We start from the raw sequence: 21,351 nt of genomic DNA on the forward strand, positions 1-21,351 counted from the left end.
TGGAAATGTTTGAACTGTAAAGTGGTGTCACTCCGGGAGGTATTGCAATTGTTTTTCAACATTCTTCTTAAAACGTCACCACGGATTTCTTTTGGCTCCCTTGCTTTTCTCATTAATTATAGCAACTTTAATCCAGGAATAGAGAGTACATTTATTGCTATCATAAACTCAAACTTCAAACTCTTTTTTTAAAAAAATTTTATTCAATGAGATCAGACATGCCGTATAAACATTACACAGAGCCAAGAATGATTCCCAGACTTTACAGCTATAAAAAGAAAAGTACGAGACCCTGTTGTGACTTGGGGTGGAGGCGCAGTTCATCTTTCAACCCTGTTTAAATTGGCCCATTAATAAAAATGGCTACAAGTTACAGCGCGTTAAAAAATAAAATCACCGTGTACAATGATCAACCTGTCCACCCCATACCTTTACACCTCTTGCAACTTCTACTAATTTATCTGTCTTTGGAAGTAGTAAATCTGTCCAATCTTGGCCGTGGTTATTTTTCTCAGTCAAGGGCCTCCAGCTCACTTTATGGCCCAACACAATTCTTGCTCCAAGTGGGTGCGTTTGTGAGTTTTCCACCGTCATCAGCTGTACCTAATTCTTTCCGGCCTTCAAGGCGTATCTCAGATAAGAGCCTCATTGTTCCCAGGCCTTTAATTAATACCGTAATTCGTCAGCCAGGATGCTGACAAGGTTTCGGGGGGTGGAAGACCCGGTTTCTGGACTGGTGAAGGAACTTGCCAGGTTCGTGGGGTCTCCCACAGCCTCGACTCGCTATCCCCGGAACCTCGGCAGCCCCGCCCCCGAGCCCGGGCCCGCGTCCGCTCGCGCTTCCCCCGGGCGCCACCAGGAGGCGCCCGCGGCGGCGGAGGCGCTGCGCGCACCCGCGGGGAGCCGGATCAAGGGGCGGAGGGAGAGGAGAGGAGAGGAGGAGCTGGAGGGGGCGCGGCTTGCTCCCGGTGCCTACCGGGCGCCGGGCCTCCTTCTCCGCCAGGCTCTGGGCTGGCGGCCGGCGGGGGTCGCGGCGGCGGCAGCGGCGCTGGCGGGCCGCGGGCGGCGGGAGCCTGGCTCCAGCTCCGGGTGTTAGGAAACAAGATGGCGGCGGCGCTCCGAAGGACGGTCCCCACCTCTTCTCCGCTCTCCTCCGCCCCGTCGCTCGCCTCCTCCTCCTCGATCTCCTCCTCCTCCTGCAGCAACCCCAGCGACCACAGAAGCGCCGGCCGGCTCTCCCGGAGCTCCGGAGGGGGATAGACTGGGCAGCTGTGGGCTCCGGCGACCAAGGCAGAGCTGGGGCCGGGGCGGGGACGGCGACGGCGGCGGCGGCGGCGGCGGCGCCGGGTGGGGATGGGGTCGCAGACGCTGCAGATCCTCCGGCAGGGGGTGTGGGCCGCGCTCAGCGGGGGCTGGTACTACGACCCGCACCAGGCCACCTTCGTGAACGCGCTGCACCTCTACCTGTGGCTCTTTCTGCTCGGCCTGCCCTTCACCCTCTACATGGTGAGTGTGGGGGCGGGGAGGAGGGCGGCTCCATACCCTTCTGGCGGGCCGGGTTTCCCGAGTCCGGCGGGCGGTCGCGCCTCCCTGGCTCCGGGCCGGGGGTGCGCCCTCTTCCCCTTCCCGGTGCGCGCGCCCCACCATCCCGCGCCCCGGTCCCCTAGGGGCCCGCCGCCCCCCGCGCTCTGGTGCTCCCCTCCCCCATCCGTACTCCCCACTGTCCTCTCCCTGGAGGGCTTCCCCTATTTCAGTGATGACAGGAGAAGCGAATCAGCAGCAGCCTCCGCCTCCCGCCCCCGGGCGCCCAGCCCGTTTTCTGGGAAGTAGTAGCTTCCCAGGCCCCTTCTTCGGGGGTCCTGATCCTGCCCTCTCCAGCCTTTCTGCCCGGGTGGGTGAAGCCCGAGTGGGGCTCCCTGCCTCCGCGTCTGGTTGTGGGCGCCGAGCGTTCTTCTCCCAAAGGCCGCCGCATCCGTCCCTGGCGCGCGTGCTCATCTGCGCTCCGTTCCTCGGGCGCGGGACACCCGTGGGGCACTCCCTGCCCCCGAGGCGGTTCTCGCTCCTCCTCTCCGGGGAGTACCCTCCCTCCACCTCGCCTCTAATCCGGGTGCGGAGCTTTTGGAGCCGCAGGGAAGAATGTGTGCCGCTCGGTGTGGAATATATTTTGTGCGGAGTCCGGGCTCTTACTCGCTTAGACGTAGTGGTTGAAAAATCTGACTCTCGCCCTTCCTGCCTCTCAAAATCCTGTTTTTGCTTACCAGTGGTTCTTTTCTGTTCGGCTCCGTGGTCAGTGGCTTTTATTTCCAGGCCAGCTTTGCGGGTAGGGAGCGGGGGAGATACTGGGAATCTGGCTGGCATTTCAGCAGATTTGTTTGGGTTGGTTCAAGGCCTTGTACTGATAGGAAAAAAGGAAAGTACTGCCTGTTGATGAATTCAGTACGATCAGTTTCTCCGAACGATCTAGGTTTTTAAGATATATTTTCACCGAAAGTTGTGAGCGCATTTTCTTTTTTAAAACACATTGGGTTAGGGTGGGGCATTAAGGAGACTAATGTGGAAGAGAGGTGAAAATTTTAAAGTAACCAGAGGGGGGGAAGATTGGTAACTTTATTTTAGGAGAATGCCTTTGAATATATTTCTGCTAATGTTGTGGTTCTTCGTGGAGCTGTAGTAAGGGTGCTGGATTAGAAAATCTGGTGAGGATACCCATTTGTTTCCTAAGTGAAGCTCATTTACACTACTTGGCAGACAAAGTGGAGGAAGATGTACTAAATTTCACATTCTCAAGCAACTTTTAATTTTTCATTGAAATCGTTTGGGAGGGACCTGCTGCTAGAGGTAAAAAAGCCGTTTTAAAAAAAATACTGAGTAACTGATGGCTTATTTCTTTAGGGGACTTGTTCAGTCTTGTCGCTTTCTGAAAATTTATCACAAAGTGTTATAATTTTCCATTAATTCTGGCCCAGGGAGTTAGTTCTATTTGCACTTCTCTATCTTCCAGGAATATGACATAATTAATGAACAGGTTAATTACTTTGGGTGTAAGAATCCTCAGGCTGTCACAGAGCTCTTTATAGCAGTTTTCTTTTATATCCAGGAGAATTGTAAATTTAAAACTGAAGCTGGTTCTCAGCTAAGACTCTTGGTGTTATTAAGGCGTTATTAGAGCAAATGGAAAGCACTGAGTTCACTGCTTCATTGTGGGAGTTTATACAGTTAAATTTAATTCACAAATAAATATTTGAATGTCTACTGTGTGCTGGGCAATTTGCTGGGTTCTGGGAAAATAAAATTGCTTCTCTGACTTTCTTGTTTATGTTAATGGCAACTCTGTTCTTCCTAAACCTTTAAAAAGCTCTCGTTGATTCTTCTCTTCCTCTCTCTTCACATCCGGTTCATCAGCAGATCTTGTGGGTTCTGTCTTCGAAACCTAACTAGAATCCAGCTAATCATCATCACCACTCCCTTGGTTCAAGCCATCATTATGTTTCTCCTGGGTTGTTGCAGTGTTCTAATGAGGGTCAGTGCTTCTATTCTTTATTCTCTATTCATAAAGATGTCTGAGTGATTCCTTAAAACATAAGTCAGATCATGGCACTCAGCTCAGAGCCTCCCTTCCCATGTGTTTACCCTCCCCCCACTCCATTTGCCTTCTTACAATTTCCCCCACACAATAACTATGTTCCTGCCTCAGGGCCTTTGCACTTGCTATTCTCCCTCTGTCTGGATGACTCCTCCCCTCCAGATATCTATGTGACTTAACGTGCTGCACTTATTTCAGGTTTCAGTTATATGTGAGGCTCTCCTTGATAACCAATGTAAAATAGCAACCTCCCAGCTCCTATAATACTTCCTAGGCCTCCTACCCTCCTTTATTTAATAGCACTTGTTACAAATTGGTATATATTTATTACTTAATGTCTCTCTTACCCTATTAGCATATAAACTCTAAGAGGGCAGAGACTTTTTGTTTACTGCTGTGTTGTCAAGACCTAGTTCAGTACCAAGCACATAGTGAGAACTCAAATATTAAATGAATGATTAGAAATGAACAAAACACAGCTTTTGCCTTCAAGGAAGTTCAAGTCTAGCTCGGGGATAATGAACAATTACAAGCATTAGAATTGTTATGAAAAGGTAAGTACAGAATGACCCTGAGCTTTTAGTCAGGGGATTGATCCTAGTCTAGGGGCAGTTAGCAAAGAAGATTGGTAAATGTTTACTTGGAAGTTATCAGCATTATAGAGGACAATCCAAGCCACAGACTAGAATATCTGGGGAGAAAGTATAATTAATTAAAAAGAAAATGGCTTGGCCAGAACTCCAAAGCCTAACAGCAGTTAAAAATCAGCAAAGGAGACAAGAAAGGTAAAAGGAAAATGAAGAGAGGAACCCATAACAGAAGCCAAGGAAAAAGTTTTTGAAAAGGAGAAAATGGTAAAAAATGCCAAATTGCCCTCCTGAAAGGCAGTACTAATTTAAATTTTCATCAACAGGATTGAGAGTACTTGTCTTCCCACCTCTTCTCAACACTTTGCAAAAAAGAGTGTTAATGGTTGTAAATTTCTTTTTCAACGGAACGTTGAATAAATGATTTCAGTAATATTCTGTTTTTGATAATAGGCAGAATTTGTCTTAAAGTACTTTTTAATCCAAACTTTTCTTAGTCCAAACTAAGGATGTTTACAGCACTAACATATATCACAAAACAACTTTTATTTGATTTTTCCTATTCTCTGCACTCAGATAATTTTCACAGTTAGGTAATTGGTAAACAAGCAGAAATGTTTCTTTGAGAGAAGACTGATTGCCTCTTTCTGTCATTTTATCTGAGTTAAATCAAATGGTTTTCCTGTGTCTCTGTGCATAGCTGGGGAGGACAGAGAATTATTTTGTAGGTGGGCTAGGACATCTGGGACACCGGGGTAGTAACACTAGGATAGCATAGAGTAATGGTATGGAAAAGCACAGATTACAACAAATATTCTGTAGATTTCACTATACTGTTGACTTCTTTAGCATTGCAGATGAATTTTTCCAAACCACAGTGGAATAAATAGTTACTGATTCTGATTCTTCTGGTTCCTCTGCCTGTCCCCTTAAAAGTTGATTAAATGCTTTCTTTGCTGGAATTGTAAAATAGTTCACACTTCCTTTCCTTCCTTTATCATTAGAACCTGAGGGATTGCATGTTTTATAACTTGTACCGTTGGTGCTAGTCTCTGTTGCTTTGTGTTATAATAAGAAAGAAAAGAAAACCTAGGGGAAAGCAAGCCATTTCCTTTTGAGGTTTTAAGGGAAAAAAAAAAAGTCCTATTTGTAGAGCTTTGTACAAACCAAATAGAAACCAGAGTGCCAACTTCCCTGAGAATAGGCAGGAATATTAGTCACAAATTTGAGAAACTTGAATCATGTATGTGGCTGTTTTCCTAGTCCTCCTCACTCCCTGAAAGTTGTCTAGACATAAACGAAACAGATCCAAGCACCATAGTTGTCATCTTGAAAACTTTGTATTCTGAAATAATTTTAGGTTTACAGAAAAGTTACAAAAACAGTCTAGAGAGTTCTTATATACCCTTTGCCCAGCTTCCTCTAATATTAAAATCTTACATAACCATGGTGCATTTTGTCAAAATGAAGAAATTAACGTCGGTACAGTACTAGTAATGAATTGTAGACATTGTTTGGATTTCACCAGTTTTTCCATTAATGTCCCTTTTCTGTTTCAGGATGCAGCCTAGGATACTATATTGCATTTAGTATCATCATCTTTAATATGGCTTTCTTTCTTTCTGTTTTCCCTTACCATGCTGGGATTCTATTCTTTAAGGAATTTTACAATTTATAACAATTAATCAAATTGTGTCTTATAAGAAAAATTAGTGAAAGGTTTTGTGTCTGTGATAGGTACATTTTAGATGGAGAAAAGAGGAGAGTATTCTGAATGATTTTTAAACCATGCATTGACCATTAACCTATGTGAGGTTGTTTTTGAATTGAGATATTTTACCTGTGAAGAACTGTATGACGTGAAATAATTCTAAAGAAGGAAAAGGCTTTAGACCTCATTCACACAAAATGGACACCAGTGTCTTAGCTTCCTCCTATAATGCTGTTTTCCTAACTTATAAATTAGAAGCAATGAGGCAAATGCACAACCATATTACAAGGTAGACTGTGACTAATCCCTTATGTGTCATAAAGTGTTCAGGAATTGGAAGGAGGATGCAGTTATTTACTAGAAGGCTTTATGCAGAGGATAATTCATACATTCACAACCTTGACTATGCTGGCCACTGTGGTAGGCCTTATGGTGGGGGACCTTTATAAAGTTTGTTATTTGTGCTGGAACATCATTTCCCATAATCTTCCCACCAGGCAAGTGAATCCTTGTTCTATGGAAAAGATCGTTTAGTGAAAGAATAGGTGTTCTTGGGTGTAATGGTTTGCTCTGCTATCAAGTATTTTATTGTAATATATCCAACATGTTAAAGCTTTCTTAAACCTTGTTTAATTGTTCAAAGTTATAGTTCCTAGAATTTATAAAATTTAACGTGATATCTACCATGGTTAGTGTTTTGTTCCAAATTTCCCTTTCATTGTTGGCTTTGCCTTTGATTTGGTCATCTCTACACAACTACTGACAAGTGTTTATAGCATCGTTTTTGTTCACATCATTATGCAATGTCAGTGGTACTCAAACTTTCACTGTGTATCTATCTTGGCTTTCTTCCTTATTAAAGAATACCTGTAGGTAGAACACGGAAAGTCAAAGTAACTAAAATCACAAAGTGCGCCACATAGCTTTTCAAACTGTTCTAGGCATCGGCAGGTGGCTTTCAGCTAATTATAACTATATATTTTTGCTCACTAGTGGGGTGAGGAGAATTAGAATTCTCCATTGGATGGTTTCAAACTACCTGCCCTCCACTCCTCTGCTCATTCTGAGTAACTGCTTATGCCTTTTCCTTCTGTAGCAAGATGCATATCACAACACAGGCTGGAGTGAGGCTGATGTTGAGATAATCCTGAGTCTTGCTTTTTTTTTTTTTTTTTTAAAAGGGAAGTTACTCAGCAGCTTTGGAAGATTATTAGGAATTCTTTTTATATTCCTTACTAGTGTCTGTCATGATACTCCACTTGAGAATTGCTGGCCTGCCATATGACACAGGCTTCTACACAAGGGATAACATAGGACAGAGCTGCCATTACCTTTCTTCTTAAAAGAAAAAAAAAAAAGCCCACCATCTAATAACTGGGAATTAATTTGCCTGCATTCCTATTTTGCTTTACTCCAATAAATCAGTATCTGGCAAGTGTATTTTGAAAAGCCACTCCCCCTAGATGTACCAACAGAAAAAGCCTGTAGGTGATTGCTGGTGAACACCTCATGCTAACAGTCACTACCTGGGAGTTTTAGTCTATTATTTGTGACTGTCTGAAAATACCTTATTGTTTCCTGCTTAGGTTGCTGGTTTAACTCATCTCCTTTTTTCAGCAGTGAATAAATTACTGAATAACTTTGACTCTGGCTGTAATAGGGGCTTTTATGGTACTGATAATAGTAACGCTTATATAGTGCTTTTTACCCAGTATAGTATAATCCTTGAGCATTTCACCCTCCAGTTAAAATGCCATTGTTAGGTTTTTTATCATGAAAATATTACTAGTTGTAGAAATTGTTCCATGTGGTACTCAAGTATATATAATCCAAAATAAAAGTACATATAATCCAAAGTAAGGGTCCAAAATAAAAGCAATGCTGTGGCAATTGTGGTGCACATTTGTATATATAAGATTTTACACCTGGAAGTTCACAGCATAAGTTTCTAGAAAAATTGCTGGGTCAAATTATGTACATTTAAAATTGAATGTCAAATTATACCTCAGAAAATGTTGTACCAGTTTATATTCTCACTAGTGTATGAAAGGACCTGTGGCCCTTTGTTTTCACCAACATTGGTTATTATGAGTCTTTTTGATGTGATAGTGTAAAATGGCATCTTGTTTTAATTTTTGTTTTTTTATTAATAGGTTCTTTGAGTATCTTTTCATAGGCTTAATAGACATTTATATCTTTTTTCTTTTAGCTGCCTGTTGTATCCTTTATCCTTTTTTGAAAGTCATGTTCTTTCTAAGTGATTTTTGAGAGCCAGTTGTATGTTTAAAAATTAGCTCTTTGTTATGTATTAAAAATTTCCCCTAATTTGTCTTTTAACTGTATGATTGAGTTTTTTGAGCATATAAATTTAACATTTTTAGTAGTTACATTTGCTACTTTTCTTCCTGTGATAAAGACCTTCCCTGTTAAAAAATTGTAAAAAAAAAAAACCATGTTTTCGTCTAATAATTTTTAAATTTGGGAATAAATTTGCGTGGTTAAATAAAAAACTAAAAGGTGGTGAAAAGTCCCTCTTTCGTATCTGCCACCACCTTCCCAATTTTCACCTGTACTACCTCCCATAAAAAACCACTGTGAATAGTTTCTTGTGAATCCCACCGCAACTTGCAGGCGCAAATTCAAATGTCTGTCTCCGGCTCCCACCGCTGCATTCTTTTTTTTATAAATTTATTTATTTATTTATTTCTGGCTGCGTTGGGTCTTTGTTGCTGCGCGCGGGCTTTTCTGTAGTTGCGGCGAGCGGGGGCTACTCTTCGTTGCGGTGCGCGGGCTTCTCATTGCGGTGGCTTCTCTTGTTGCGGAGCACGGGCTCTAGGCGCACAGGCTTGAGTAGTTATGGCACGTGGGCTCAGTAGTTGTGGCTCGCAGGCTCTAGAGCGCAGGCTTAGTAGTTGTGGCGCACGGGCTTAGTTGCTCCGCGGCATGTGGGATCTTCGCAGCCCAGAGCTCAAACCCTTGTCCCTGCGTTGGCAGGCGGATTCTTAACCACTGCGCCACCAGGGAAGTCCCCCACCACTGCATTCTATATATTGTTTTCCCTCCATTTAATACATCTTTTTTTTTTAAACATCTTTATTGGAGTAAAATTGCTTTACAATGGTGTGTTAGTTTCTGCTTTATAACAGAGTGAATCAGCTATACATATACATATATCCCCATATCTCCTCCCTCTTGCGTCTCCCTCCCATCCTCCCTATCCCACCTCTCTAGGTGGTCACAAAGCACGGAGCTGATCTCCCTGTGCTACGCGGCTGCTTCCCACCATTTAATATATCTTAAACACCTGTGCATCAGTACCAACTGGGCTTCTTCAGTGTTTTATTTAAATTGACATATACTTGATATATAGCATTATATTAGTTTCATGTATACAACATAATGTTTGAATATTTGTATATGTTGTGAAATGATCACCACAATAAATCTGGTTAACATCTCTTACCATACATAGTTAGGAAGTTTTTTTCTAGTGATGAGAACTTTTAAGATTTATTCTCTTAGGAACTTTCAAATATATGATACAGTAGTATTAACTGTAATCACCTGTACATTACATCCTCATGATATATTATTTTATAACGGCAAGTTTGTACCTTTTGACCCAGTTCACCCATTTCACCCACCCCCTACCCCCACCTCTAGCAACCACCAATCTGTGCTTTTTTTTTTTTTAATTTTTATTTATTATTTATTTATTATGTTTATTTTTGGCTGTGTTGGGTCTTCGTTTCTGTGTGAGGGCTTTCTCCAGTTGCGGCGAGTGGGGGCCACTCTTCATCGCGGTGCGCGGGCCTCTCACTATCGTGGCCTCTCTTGTTGCGGAGCAGAGGCTTCAGACGCTCAGGCTCAGTAGTTGTGGCTCACGGGCCCAGTTGCTCCGCGGCATGTGGGATCTTCCCAGACCAGGGCTCGAACCCGTGTCCCCTGCATTGGCAGGCAGATTCTCAACCACTGCGCCACCAGGGAAGCCCCCAATCTGTGCTTTATGCAGTATCTATGGTCTGTGTTTTGTTTTACTTTGTTTTTACACCCCACATATCAGATCATACAGTATTTGTCTTTCTCTTTCTCGTTTTTTGTGCTTAGCATAATGCCAAACAAGGTCTATCCATGTTGTTGCAAATGGCAAGATTTCCTTTTTTATGGCTGACTAGTATTCCATTATATATATACATCACATTTTCTTTATCCATTCATCCATTGATGCACATTTAGGTTGCTTCCATGTCTTGGCTATTGTAAATAATGCTGCAGTGAACATGGGAATGCATGTATCTTTTTGAGTTAATATTTTCGTTTCCTTCAGATAAATATGCAGAAGTGGAATTGCTGGATCATATGGTGATTCTATTTTTAATTTTTTGAGGCACCTCTGTACTGTTTTCCATAGTGGCTGCACCAGTTTATGGTCTCATCAGCAGTGCACAAGGTTCTCTTTTCTCCACATCCTTGTTAACACTTGCTCTTTATTGTCTTTTTGATATTAGCCATTTTTACAGGTGTGAGGTGATACCTCATTGTGGTTTTGATTTGTTGAGGATTTTTGCATCTATTCATCAGCGTTATTGGCCTGTAATTTTCTTTTCTTGTGGTATCTGGTTTTGGTATCAGGGTAATGCTGGCCTCATAAAGTGAGTTTGTAAGTGTTCCTTTGTCTTGTGTTTTTGGGAAGACTTTGAGAAGGATTGGTATTAGGTTTTTAAATGTTTGGTAGCATTCACCAGTGAAGCTGTCTGGTCCTGGACTTTTGTTGGGTTTAGTTTTTTTATTTTTAATAGTTCCATAGTAATGCATTGCATGGATAGATTACTTATCATGTTACCTGCTGATGGATATTTAATTTGTTTACAGCCTTTTGCTAACACAAACCATGCTGCAGTAAATAATCATACAGATGTCATCTCACATGTGTCTAGATATAATATTAAGATAAATTCCTAGAAATGAGATTGGTTGGTCAAAAGGGTAAATGCTTTTGTAGTGTTGAAAGATAGTGCCAAATTGCCCTGCAGAGGGATTGTATCGCTTACTTTGCATGCCCGCAAGCTGTGTATCAGAGTGCCTCTTTGTGCTCCTGCCTGCCACAGCCTCATATAGTTTTGCGATTATCATAGGTAAGAAATAGTATCTTAGAGTGGTTTTAATTGGCATTTGTCCTACTTTGAGTGGGATTGAGCTGCTTTTCATAAGCTTCAGGGTCATTTTTTTCCTATTTTTCTGTAATAGTTCATGTGCTTTATCCATTTTCTACGAGGTTGTATATTAAGGATTAATTATATGTTAGTCCTCTGTAATCTAATTGCAAACATCTGATAGTTTTTATAGTTCATCCAATTTGGAATTTATTTTGCTGTAAGCAATATATGAGTGTCTAGTTTAAAAAAATTTTTTTTTTTGATAGGCAGTTGTCCCAATCAACCTAATGTATTAAACAGTCCTGTCTTTTTCTCAGTGGTTTAAATGCCACCTTTCTAATCTAAGTTTCCATGGGGGTATTTGCATTTTGTTTTATCAATATGTCTTTTCTTACATGAATACCATACTTTTTTTTTTTTTATAAATTTATTTTCTTTTATTTATTTTTAGCTGAGTTGGGTCTTTGTTACTGCGCGCTGGCTTTCTCTAGTTGCCGCCAGCGGGGGCTACTCTTCGTTGTGGTGCGCCAGCTTCTCATTGCGGTGGCTTCTCTTGTTGTGGAGCACGGGCTCTACGCGTGCAGGCTTCATTAGTTGTGGCTCACGGGCTCTAGAGCGCAGGCTCAGTAGTTGTGGTGCACGGGCTTAGCTGCTCCGTGGCATGTGGGATCGTCCCGGACCAGGGACGATCCTATGTCCCCTCGAACCCATGTCCCCTGCATTGGCAGGTGGATTCTTAACCATTGCGCCACCAGGGAAGCCCAATACCATACTTTTTTTAGTAATCCTAGTTTTATGTATTTTCCTTTCTTAGTAGTAGTCTTACCTTGTTATTTCCTCTTCTTGTTATTTCTTTGGCTATTCTTGCATGTTTATTCCTCCATTTTGTTACATTTCCCAGGGATGTTGCTGAATTTTTTACTGAAAAGTATTGAATTTTGGATTACTTTAGGGAGGGAAGTTTGATGTCTTTATAATATTGAGTTAAGGTGAACTCTTCATTTCTTTTATGTCCCTCAGTAGATTTTTTTTTAAAGAAGTTTTCTTTATGTTAACCTTGCACATTTTCCCTTAGGATTAGTATTCTTAGATTTTAGTTTCTAACACTACTGTAAATGCAACCGATTCTTTCTAACTGATTATTGCTTATTATGTAAGAAAAATCATGATTTTTTAAAAAAACCTTATTTTAGAATAGTTCTAGATGTATAGAAAAATTGCAAGCATAGTTCAGAGAGATCCTATATATCCTGCACCCAGTTTCTCCTGTTCTTAACATCTTCGTTTATTGTGGCACATTTGTCACAAGCAGTGAACCAATATTAATACACCATTATTAACTTATAATCTGTACTTTGTACAGATTTCTTTCTTTTTTTAACTAATGTCCTTTTTTTCTGTTCCAGGATCCCACCCAAATCTGTTGATTTCAATTTACTAAATTTGCAACCAGATACTGTAGAATTAGGTTATTCTTTCTAATAATTTTTCTGTTTATTTTAAAAGGATTTTCAGATATGCAATTATATTTATAAATAATAATTTTAACTTCTTCCCAGTGTTTATACTTTTTTCTCTTGTGTAATTGCTTGGTATGGTACTTTACGTATCTATTGATGTAATAAATAATGTTGAAAATATGAACAGCCTTGCCTTGTACCCTTCTTTAATGGGAATTTTAGTGTTTTACCATTGAGCATACTAAGTTTTTTTTGGAATATAGATTCTTTTTTCTTTACTATGTTATGGAAGTATTTCTCCATTTTCCAGTGACTTCTGGTGGTTCACTGTCAGACTAATGTTTACCTCTGTGTATTCTGAGGTCTCACAAGTCTTACGTACGTCATCTTCTTTTTTGTAGTTAATCTTTGTTTTCTCTGAACTATTTCTACTCAGAGGTCTTTTTGTTTGCTTATCTCAGATTTGTCACTACATTGCTCGAGCATTATTAACAACATCAGATAGTTCTTGTGCTATTATATGCCCATGCACTATCTCCTTTCAAGTTTTCCCACTTAATACTCATTGTAGCCCTGTGAAATGAAGATACTGTTTTTATCCCTATTTTTCTGATGAGGAAACAGAGGCTCCTAGAAGTTAAACCGCTGGTTCAGGGTTATGTAGATTGCCTCTGCCGTTTTTCCCTCTGGCCTCCGGAGGGCCATCACGGTCACCCTCCACCGTGTTCCTCCACGGTCTTGCAAGGTGCTTTTCTGATTAATCTGTTTCTGAAAGCCTACTTATGATTGATTGGGATGAACTAAGTGTCCCTGGATCTTTTTCAATATGTATTCTGAATCTAGAACTCTCAGAGCTGGCCTTGAAATCACCATCTAATTATATCTTTAATCTTGGCTCCCCTTCTCAACTAGCGTCTTATATGAATACAGTGGAAGCCCATTATAAATCTCCCAGGGATTTAGTTATGGTTCTCACATATAGTTAAAGTGAGATAATTTGTCTCACTCATCATTTTGGAGGGAGAGGTTAGTTAGCCTTGTTCTACCATATGTACAGGCATACCTCATTTTACTGTGCTTCACTTTATTATGCTTCACAGGTACTGCATATTGATTGATTGATTGATTGATTGATTGCTTGCTGTGTTGGGTCTTCGTTTCTGTGCCAGGGCTTTCTCTAGTTGCGGCAAGTGGGGGCCACTCTTCATCGCGGTGCGCGGGCCTTTCACTATCGCGGCCTCTCTTGTTGCGGAGCACAGGCTCCAGACGCGCAGGCTCAGTAATTGTGGCTCACGGGCCTAGTTGCTCCGCGGCATGTGGGATCTTCCCAGACCAGGGCTTGAACCCGTGTCCCCTGCATTGGCAGGCAGATTCTCAACCACCGCGCCACCAGGGAAGCTCCGGTACTGCATTTTTTTAACATGTTGAAGGTTTGTGGCAACTCTGCATTGAACAAGTCTTTTGGCGCCATTTTTCCAACAGCACTGTTCTCTTTGTGTCTCTGTGTCACATTTTGGTAATTTTCACAATATTTCAAAATTTTCATTATTATCAAATTTGTTGTGGTGATCAGTGATCTTTGTTTACTATTGCAAGCAAATTCTGACTTGCTGAAGGCTTAGATGATGATTAGCATTTTTTAGCAATAAAGTATTTTTAAATTAAGGTATGTACATTTTTTCTAGACATAATGCTATTGCACACTGAATAGACTACAGTATAGTGTAAATATATATATATACACACACACATATATGCATGCACTGGGAAACCAAAAAATTTGTGCGACTTGGTTTACTGTGCTCTTCACTTTATTGCAGTGGTCTGGAAGCAAACCTGCAATATCTCCAAGGTATGCCTGTATTATAACTGGATTTTACTAAAATTTAATATCCTTTTACTAATTGGTCTTATACAGGCCTCTTTCCTTGCTGTGTTTATATAAAATACTATTTCTTCTTGCCGTTGCTACTACTATTACATGTGCTCCTTCACTCCAGCTACAGAGATGCAACGTTTGCAGTCTGTTTATATCCTGTCCATTCCAGTCTTTTATGAACAAAATCTGGAACTGTAGTCCTTATGAATAGGTAAATAGCAGCAAGAGAAGCAATTGTTTCAAGGACTGGAACTTTTCGGGAAATTCTAACCTAACTTTGGCACAGCAGTGCTATTGGTTTCTAGTGGGTAGAGGCCAGGGAAGGTGCTAAACATCCTGTATTGCATAGGACAGCCCCCAGCAACATTTAAGATTATCTGGCTCAAGATGTCAACAGTGCTGAGGCTGCGAAACTGCTCTAGAGCATTCATTCTCAGTGGGTATGTTGTTGTCCTCAAGGGGGCGAAAATTAGTTCTTGATTTGGGGGGTGGTGGTCAAGTATTTTTGTGTACAAAGTACAGATGTTCACACAGTACATATAGATATACAGTGTTCCTGTGGTGGTAAACTTTCATGAGGGGCAGTGTTTAGAAAACCTGCACTTCTGTGTGTTTTTCCTTTACTCTCACACTGCTATACTCACAGCACTTCTGACACCAGATGTGTGGGGTTTTCCCCACACGAAGCAATTCTCTGAGACCCTGGCTGGGAGTCCTACAGTTTAATTCAATTCTGGTGCTGTCCACGTGGAGATGGCATCACATCCCACAGGTTAAGTTCTCAGTCCCACAGGACTGTTCCTCTTCCCCACAATTAAGATGCCAGGCCAAAGTCCAGGTTGTTACTTGCGCTTCCGACCGACTGACTGTAAATCACTGGCTCCCGTGACCCCATCCTGAGGTTTGATTGATTTCCTAGAGAGGTTTACAGAACTCAGGAAAACAGTTTACTTACTGTTTACCAGTTTATTATAAAAGGCTATGATAAAAGATACAGGTGAACCTTCAGCTGGAAGGGATGCATAGAGCAGTATATGTGGGAAAGAGCACCAAGTTTTCACGCCCTCTGTGGGTGTGCTACCCTCCAGCACCTCCCTGTGTTCACCAACCTGGAAACTCTTCAGAACGTCATACTATTGGGATTTTATGGAGGTTTCATCACATAGGCATGATCAATTATTAACTCTATTTCCAGCCCCTCTCCCCTATGGAGAATGAGAGATGAGGCTGAAAATTCCAAGCTTCCAATCATAGCTTGGTCTTCCTGGTGACCAGCCCGCATCCAGGAGCCCACCCAGAGTCACCTCATTAGAACAAAAGGCATTCCCGTCACCCAGGAACTTCCAAGGGATTTAGGTGACAGGAACCAGAGTCAAAGACCAAATATTAGAACAAAAGATGCTCCTTGCGCTCTCATCATTTAGGAGATCGCAAGGGTTTTAGGAGCTCTGTATCAAGAACCAGGGACAGAAGCCAACATATGTGTGTTTTTTTTGTTTTGTTTTGTTTTTAATTTTTATTTATTATTTATCTATTATGTTTATTTTTGGCTGTGTTGGGTCTTCGTTTCTGTGCGAGGGCTTTCTCCAGTTGCGGCGAGTGGGGGCCACTCTTCATCGCGGTGCGCGGGCCTCTCACTATCGCGGCCTCTCTTGTTGCGGAGCAGAGGCTCCAGACGCTCAGGCTCAGTAGTTGTGGCTCACGGGCCCAGTTGCTCCGCGGCATGTGGGATCTTCCCAGACCAGGGCTCGAACCCGTGTCCCCTGCATTGGCAGGCGGATTCTCAACCACTGCGCCACCAGGGAAGCCCTATATGTGTTTTTTATTATTTCACAGGGAGTAATTAGGGGAAAAATGCCTAAAAAGACTCCTTAGGAGAGCAATAATTAAAAAAAAAAGTTGAGAAACACTGCCTTGGAAGGAGACTGTCTAGTGTAGTGGTTAAAAACTCAGATTCTTAACCACTAGAGTCAGACTGGATGTAAATCCTGTTTCTGCCACTTACCGGCTGCAGGCAGTGACTTCATTGTCTAAGTTTTCTTATCTGTAAGATAGAAATAATAATAGCACTTTCTTCAGAGGATTGTTGTGAGGCAATCCATTTAAAGTACCTGGCACTTGGTAAAACAATAGTCATTCTTCTTAAGATGCTCAAGGAGAGAAAGGATCCTATTTATTGCAGTGTTTACATTCTTTAGAAGAATATCTGGGGCTTAATAGGTGTTCGGTAAATATATGTTGAATGAATGAATAAAACTCTTATTTATTGATTTAAGTGTGTCAGAGTTGCCATTATGGAAACTGAGGAAATGGTGGTAGTAAGATAAGCTATACTCTCCTTCATTCTTTTTTTCTGGTAGGCAGCTTTCATATTTATCTCACCTAAAGTCTAGTGTGTGATGCATTCCCTATTTTAGCATTTACTTTTAAAGGAAGAAGTGGATTATATAGCATGCAATACCATCATCCTGTTTCAAGCCAATTGAGTGAGCTCAGGGCAAAAACGAAATATGGGTTTTGTTAGTACTCTCAAGAGAGCTAGTATACTTTTAATTTATAAATTTTACTGACTTACATTCTTGTGTTAGGACCTCAGCTTGCAGTTTATTCCGTTCTATTTGAGTGAAACATAAAAGAATACACAAATAATAATGTTTGATAACCTAATTTTTTGTGTGTATTCATATTTTATTTTAAAATATTTATTTTTACTTGGTCCTTGTAGTTTTACTTTGGCTTAATGCTTTTGTTATTGAATTAATTTCTTTTGATTTTTAAGCCTTAAATTTGAACTGTTGATACTGATTTTGTGCTTGTATAGTACACTGCTTTTATAGGAGTATATCTAATAAGTGCAAGAAGAGTCCCAGTATTTTACATATATTTGCCTATAAAGTAATCTCACGGAATATATCTTGAACTGTTGTTTTGTGAGGTATAGTAAAAAGGTAACCTAGCTTCTATTCTTTAGAATTGCAAAGTCATGTTGACAGATTTCTTATTTTCACTTACTATAAATCCTGAAAAATTGTTTCAATAGAATATATCAGAAACAAATAGAATAAAGAAATAGGTCAAGCAATTTAAGTTGGACTTTATGAGATAGCTTCTGGTCCTCATATTTACCGTTTAGATGAATTGTTTTTATCAGTTTACTCAGGGATTTATTTAGACTGATTAAACCATTAAAAGAGTGATTCATACAGCAAAATGTCAAGTTACTAATTTATGATATGAATCAAGATAGTTCTTAGTATAGGATATCCCATTCTCTTTCCAGGACGGTTAGGTTTACTCAGAACAACACGTAAATCAAAACATTGGTGCCTCTCCAGAAACAGACACACGAATCAATGGAACAGGATAGAGAGCCCAGAAGTAAGTCCATGCACTTATGGTCAATTAATCTACGACAAAGGGGGCAACAATATACTAGGGAGAAAAGACAGTCTCTTCCAAGTGGTGCTGGGAAAACTGGACAACTACATGTAAAAGAATGAAATTAGAACATTCTCTAACACCGTATACAAAAATAAGCTCAAAATGGATTAAAGACCTAAATGTAAGACTGGATACTATAAAACTCCTAGAGGAAAACATTGGCAGAATACTCTTTGACATAAATCGCTGCAATATTTTTTTGGATCTGTCTCCTAAAGTAAAGGAAATAAAATAAAAAATAAACGAATGGGACCGAATTAAACGTAATAGCTTTTGCACAGCAAAGGAAACCACCTACAAAACAAAAAGACAACCTTCTGAATGGGAGAAAATATTTGTAAATGATATGACTGGTAAGGGATTAATATCCAACATGTATAATCAGCTTATACAACTCAACGTCAAAAAAACAAACAAGCTAATTAAAAAATGGGCAGAAGAACTGAGTAGACGTTTTTCCAAAGAGGAAATGCAGGTGGCCAACAGGCACATGAAAAGATGCTCAACATTGCTAATCATGGGAACTATATATCAAAACCACAATGAGATAGCACCTCATACCTGTCGGGATGGCTATCATCAAAAAGAACACAAATAAAAGTGCTGGAGACGGTGTGGAGAAAAGGGAACCCTCCTACACTGTTGGTGGGAATGTAAATTGGTGCAACCACTGTGGAAAACAGTATTTTCCATAGTTTGAGGTTTCTCAGAAAACTAAAAATAGAACTACTGTATGACTAAGCAATTCCTCTCCTGGGTATATATCTGAAAAAAACAAAAACACTAATTGGAAAAGATATAGGCACTCCATTGTTCATAGCAGCATTATTTACAATTGCCAAGATATGGAAGCAACCTAAGTGTCCAACAGATGAATGAATAAAGCAGCCGTGGTATATAAATATAATTGAATACTACCTAGCAATAAAAAAGGATGACATTTTGCCATTTGCAGCAACATGGATGGACTTAGAGGGCATTATGCTAAGTGAAATAAGCTAGACAGAGAAAGACAAGCACTGTATGATATCACTTATATGTAGAATCTAAAAAATACAACAGACTAGTGAATATAACAAAGAAGGAGACTCACAGATACAGTGGTTACCAGTGGGGCGGGGGGGGGGGGCAATATAAGGGTAGGGGAGTGGGAGGTACAAACTCTTAGTGTAAGATAGGCTCAAGGATGTATTCTACAACATGAGGAATATAGCCAATATTTTGTAATAACTGTAAATGAAAAGTAACCTTTAAAAATTGTAAAAAAAATTTTTAAATTAAAACATTGGTGCCTCTCACTGTTCTTATAATTTCATTTGGGGGGTTTTTTGGTAAAGAACAGAATCAGTCTCTAGATAATACCCTCTCGATAATATTGAAAGATAAATCTGTACTGGTCTCTATTTTAGATGCATGACTATCTCTATCTTCCAGTTTTTGTTTGCTGTTTTGACATTTTAATAACCAATTATAATTTCCAGATGTATATCAGTTATTTTTTTTTTACTATACTTCAGGTTGGCTGTTGCTTGATGGCTTGGGAATTTAATCTCATCAGAAAACCATTTCAACATAGAGGAAAGCATGAATTTGTTTTAGAAAGGATTTTTGTGTCATTAATTCCATCTATAGAGTTTGGATTGTTGGATATCCTATTTGAGGGCCTATACCTCCTTGTTACCTTCATTTTTGAAAAATTTCTAGAATTTCAGTGTGCTGTCTTTGAGAAATTGTAGACAGGAATTGTTTGAAGAATCTTTTGGAATTACGTGATGATTGTTTTTTACCCTCCTTTTGTTCTGAATAGTAATCTAAAGATGATTATGGAAACTGAGGGAAAGCTGTGCTGTTAACGTACATTCCAGTTTTTTTCCTTCTCACCATCTTTTGTTTTGTAGCATTCTGTCTCTAGTCTGCCACATTACTATATATATTTTAATACAAGCAAACCTCATTTTATTGAACTTTGCTTTATTGTGCTTCACAGATACTGTGTGTTTTTTTTTACAAATTGAAGGTTTTGGCAGCTCTGTATCAAGCAAGTCTAATGGCACCATCTTTCCAACAGCATTAGCTCACTTTGTGTCTCTGTGTCCCATTTTGGTGATTCTTGCAGTATTTCACATTTTTTCGTTATTTGTTGTGATGATCAGTGATCCTCGATGTTACTGTTGTAATTGTTTGGGGGCACCACAAACCGTGTCCACATAAGCCAGCAAACAATTGATAAACGTGTCTTCTGACTGCTCCAGCTGTTCTCCACTTCTCTCGGTTTCCTCAGGCTTCCTTATTCTCTGAGACACAACAGTATTGAAATTAGACCAATTAATAACCCTTCAGTGGCCTTTATGTGTTCAACTGAAACTCTCTCACTTTAAATTTCTCATTTTAAATAAAAAGCTATAAATGATTAAGCTTAGTGAGGAAGGCATGTCAAAAGCCGAGACAGGCTGAAGGCTAAGCCTCTTGCACGAAACAGCCAAGTTGTGAATGCAAAGGAAAAGTTCTTGAAGGAAATTAAAAGTGCTACTCCAGTGAACACACGGATGACAAGAAAGTGAAATAACCTTATCGCTGATGTGGAGAAAGTTCGAGTGGTCTGATGATCAAACCACCCACAACAGTCCCTTTAGCCAAAGCCTCATACAGAGCAAGGCCCTGACTCTCCAATTCTGTGAAGGCTGAGAGCGGTGAGGAAGCTGCAGAAGAAAAGTTTGGAGCTAGCAGAGGTTGGTTCATGAAGCTTGATGAAAGAAGCCATCTCCATAACATCAGAGTGCAAGGTAAAGCAACAGGTGCTAATGTGGAAGCTGCAAGTTATCCAGAAGATCCAGCTAAGATCATTAATTAAGGTGGATACACTAAACAACAGATTTTCAGTGTAGATGAGACAGCATTCTATTCGAAGAAGATCCCTCCTAGGACTTTCATAGCTAGAGAGAAGTCCGTGCCTGGCTTCAGAGCTTCAAAGGACAGGCTGATTCTCTCGTTAGGGGCTGGTGCAGCTGGGGACTTTTTAAGTTGAAGCCAGTGCTCATTTACCATTCCAAAAATCCTAGGGCCCTTAAGAATTATGCTAAATCTACTCTGCCTTTGCTCTATTGGAAAAGCAAAGCCTGGGTGACAGCACATCCATTTACAACATGGTTTACTGTATATTTTATGTCTCAACAGTAGATCTCACTCTTGAGACCTGCTGCTGAGAAAAAAGATCCCTTTCAAAATATTACTGCTTATTAACAATGCACCTGGCCCCTCAAGAGCTCGGATGGAGATGTACAATGAGATTCTTTTTTTTTCTTTTCATGTTTGCTAACACTATGCATTCTGCAGCCCATGGATCAAGAAGTAATTTTGGGAACTTCCCTGGTGACCCAGTGGCTAAGACTCCATGCTCCCAGTGCAGGGGGCCCGGGTTCAATCCCTGGTCAGGGAACTAGATCCCACATGCTGCAATTAAGAGTTCACATGTTGCAACTAAAGATCCTGCATGCCACAACTAAAGATGCTGCAACTAAAGATCCCGCATGCCAC

General features: G+C 40.5%; 1 protein-coding gene across 6 annotated transcripts in view; it reads left to right on the plus strand.

Annotated features, from left to right (window-relative positions):
* The first annotated feature begins 1,317 nt into the window (after window positions 1–1,317).
* The window catches only part of PCNX1 (pecanex 1), a 166,580-nt gene continuing 146,546 nt past the window's right edge, over window positions 1,318–21,351 (plus strand). For 5 of the 6 annotated variants that reach the window (XM_036841725.1, XM_036841727.1, XM_036841726.1 and 2 more), the window contains exon 1: window positions 1,318–1,506. In XM_036841725.1, coding sequence (XP_036697620.1) covers window positions 1,354–1,506 — 153 coding nt within the window. In that variant the 5' untranslated portion in view covers window positions 1,318–1,353. Of the gene's footprint in view, window positions 1,507–3,499; window positions 3,521–21,351 lie in introns of those variants that run through there. The other variant, XM_036841728.1, reaches the window with a different exon arrangement.

The sequence above is a fragment of the Balaenoptera musculus genome, chromosome 2 (assembly GCF_009873245.2).
Source record: "Balaenoptera musculus isolate JJ_BM4_2016_0621 chromosome 2, mBalMus1.pri.v3, whole genome shotgun sequence".
Classification (NCBI taxonomy): domain Eukaryota; kingdom Metazoa; phylum Chordata; class Mammalia; order Artiodactyla; family Balaenopteridae; genus Balaenoptera; species Balaenoptera musculus.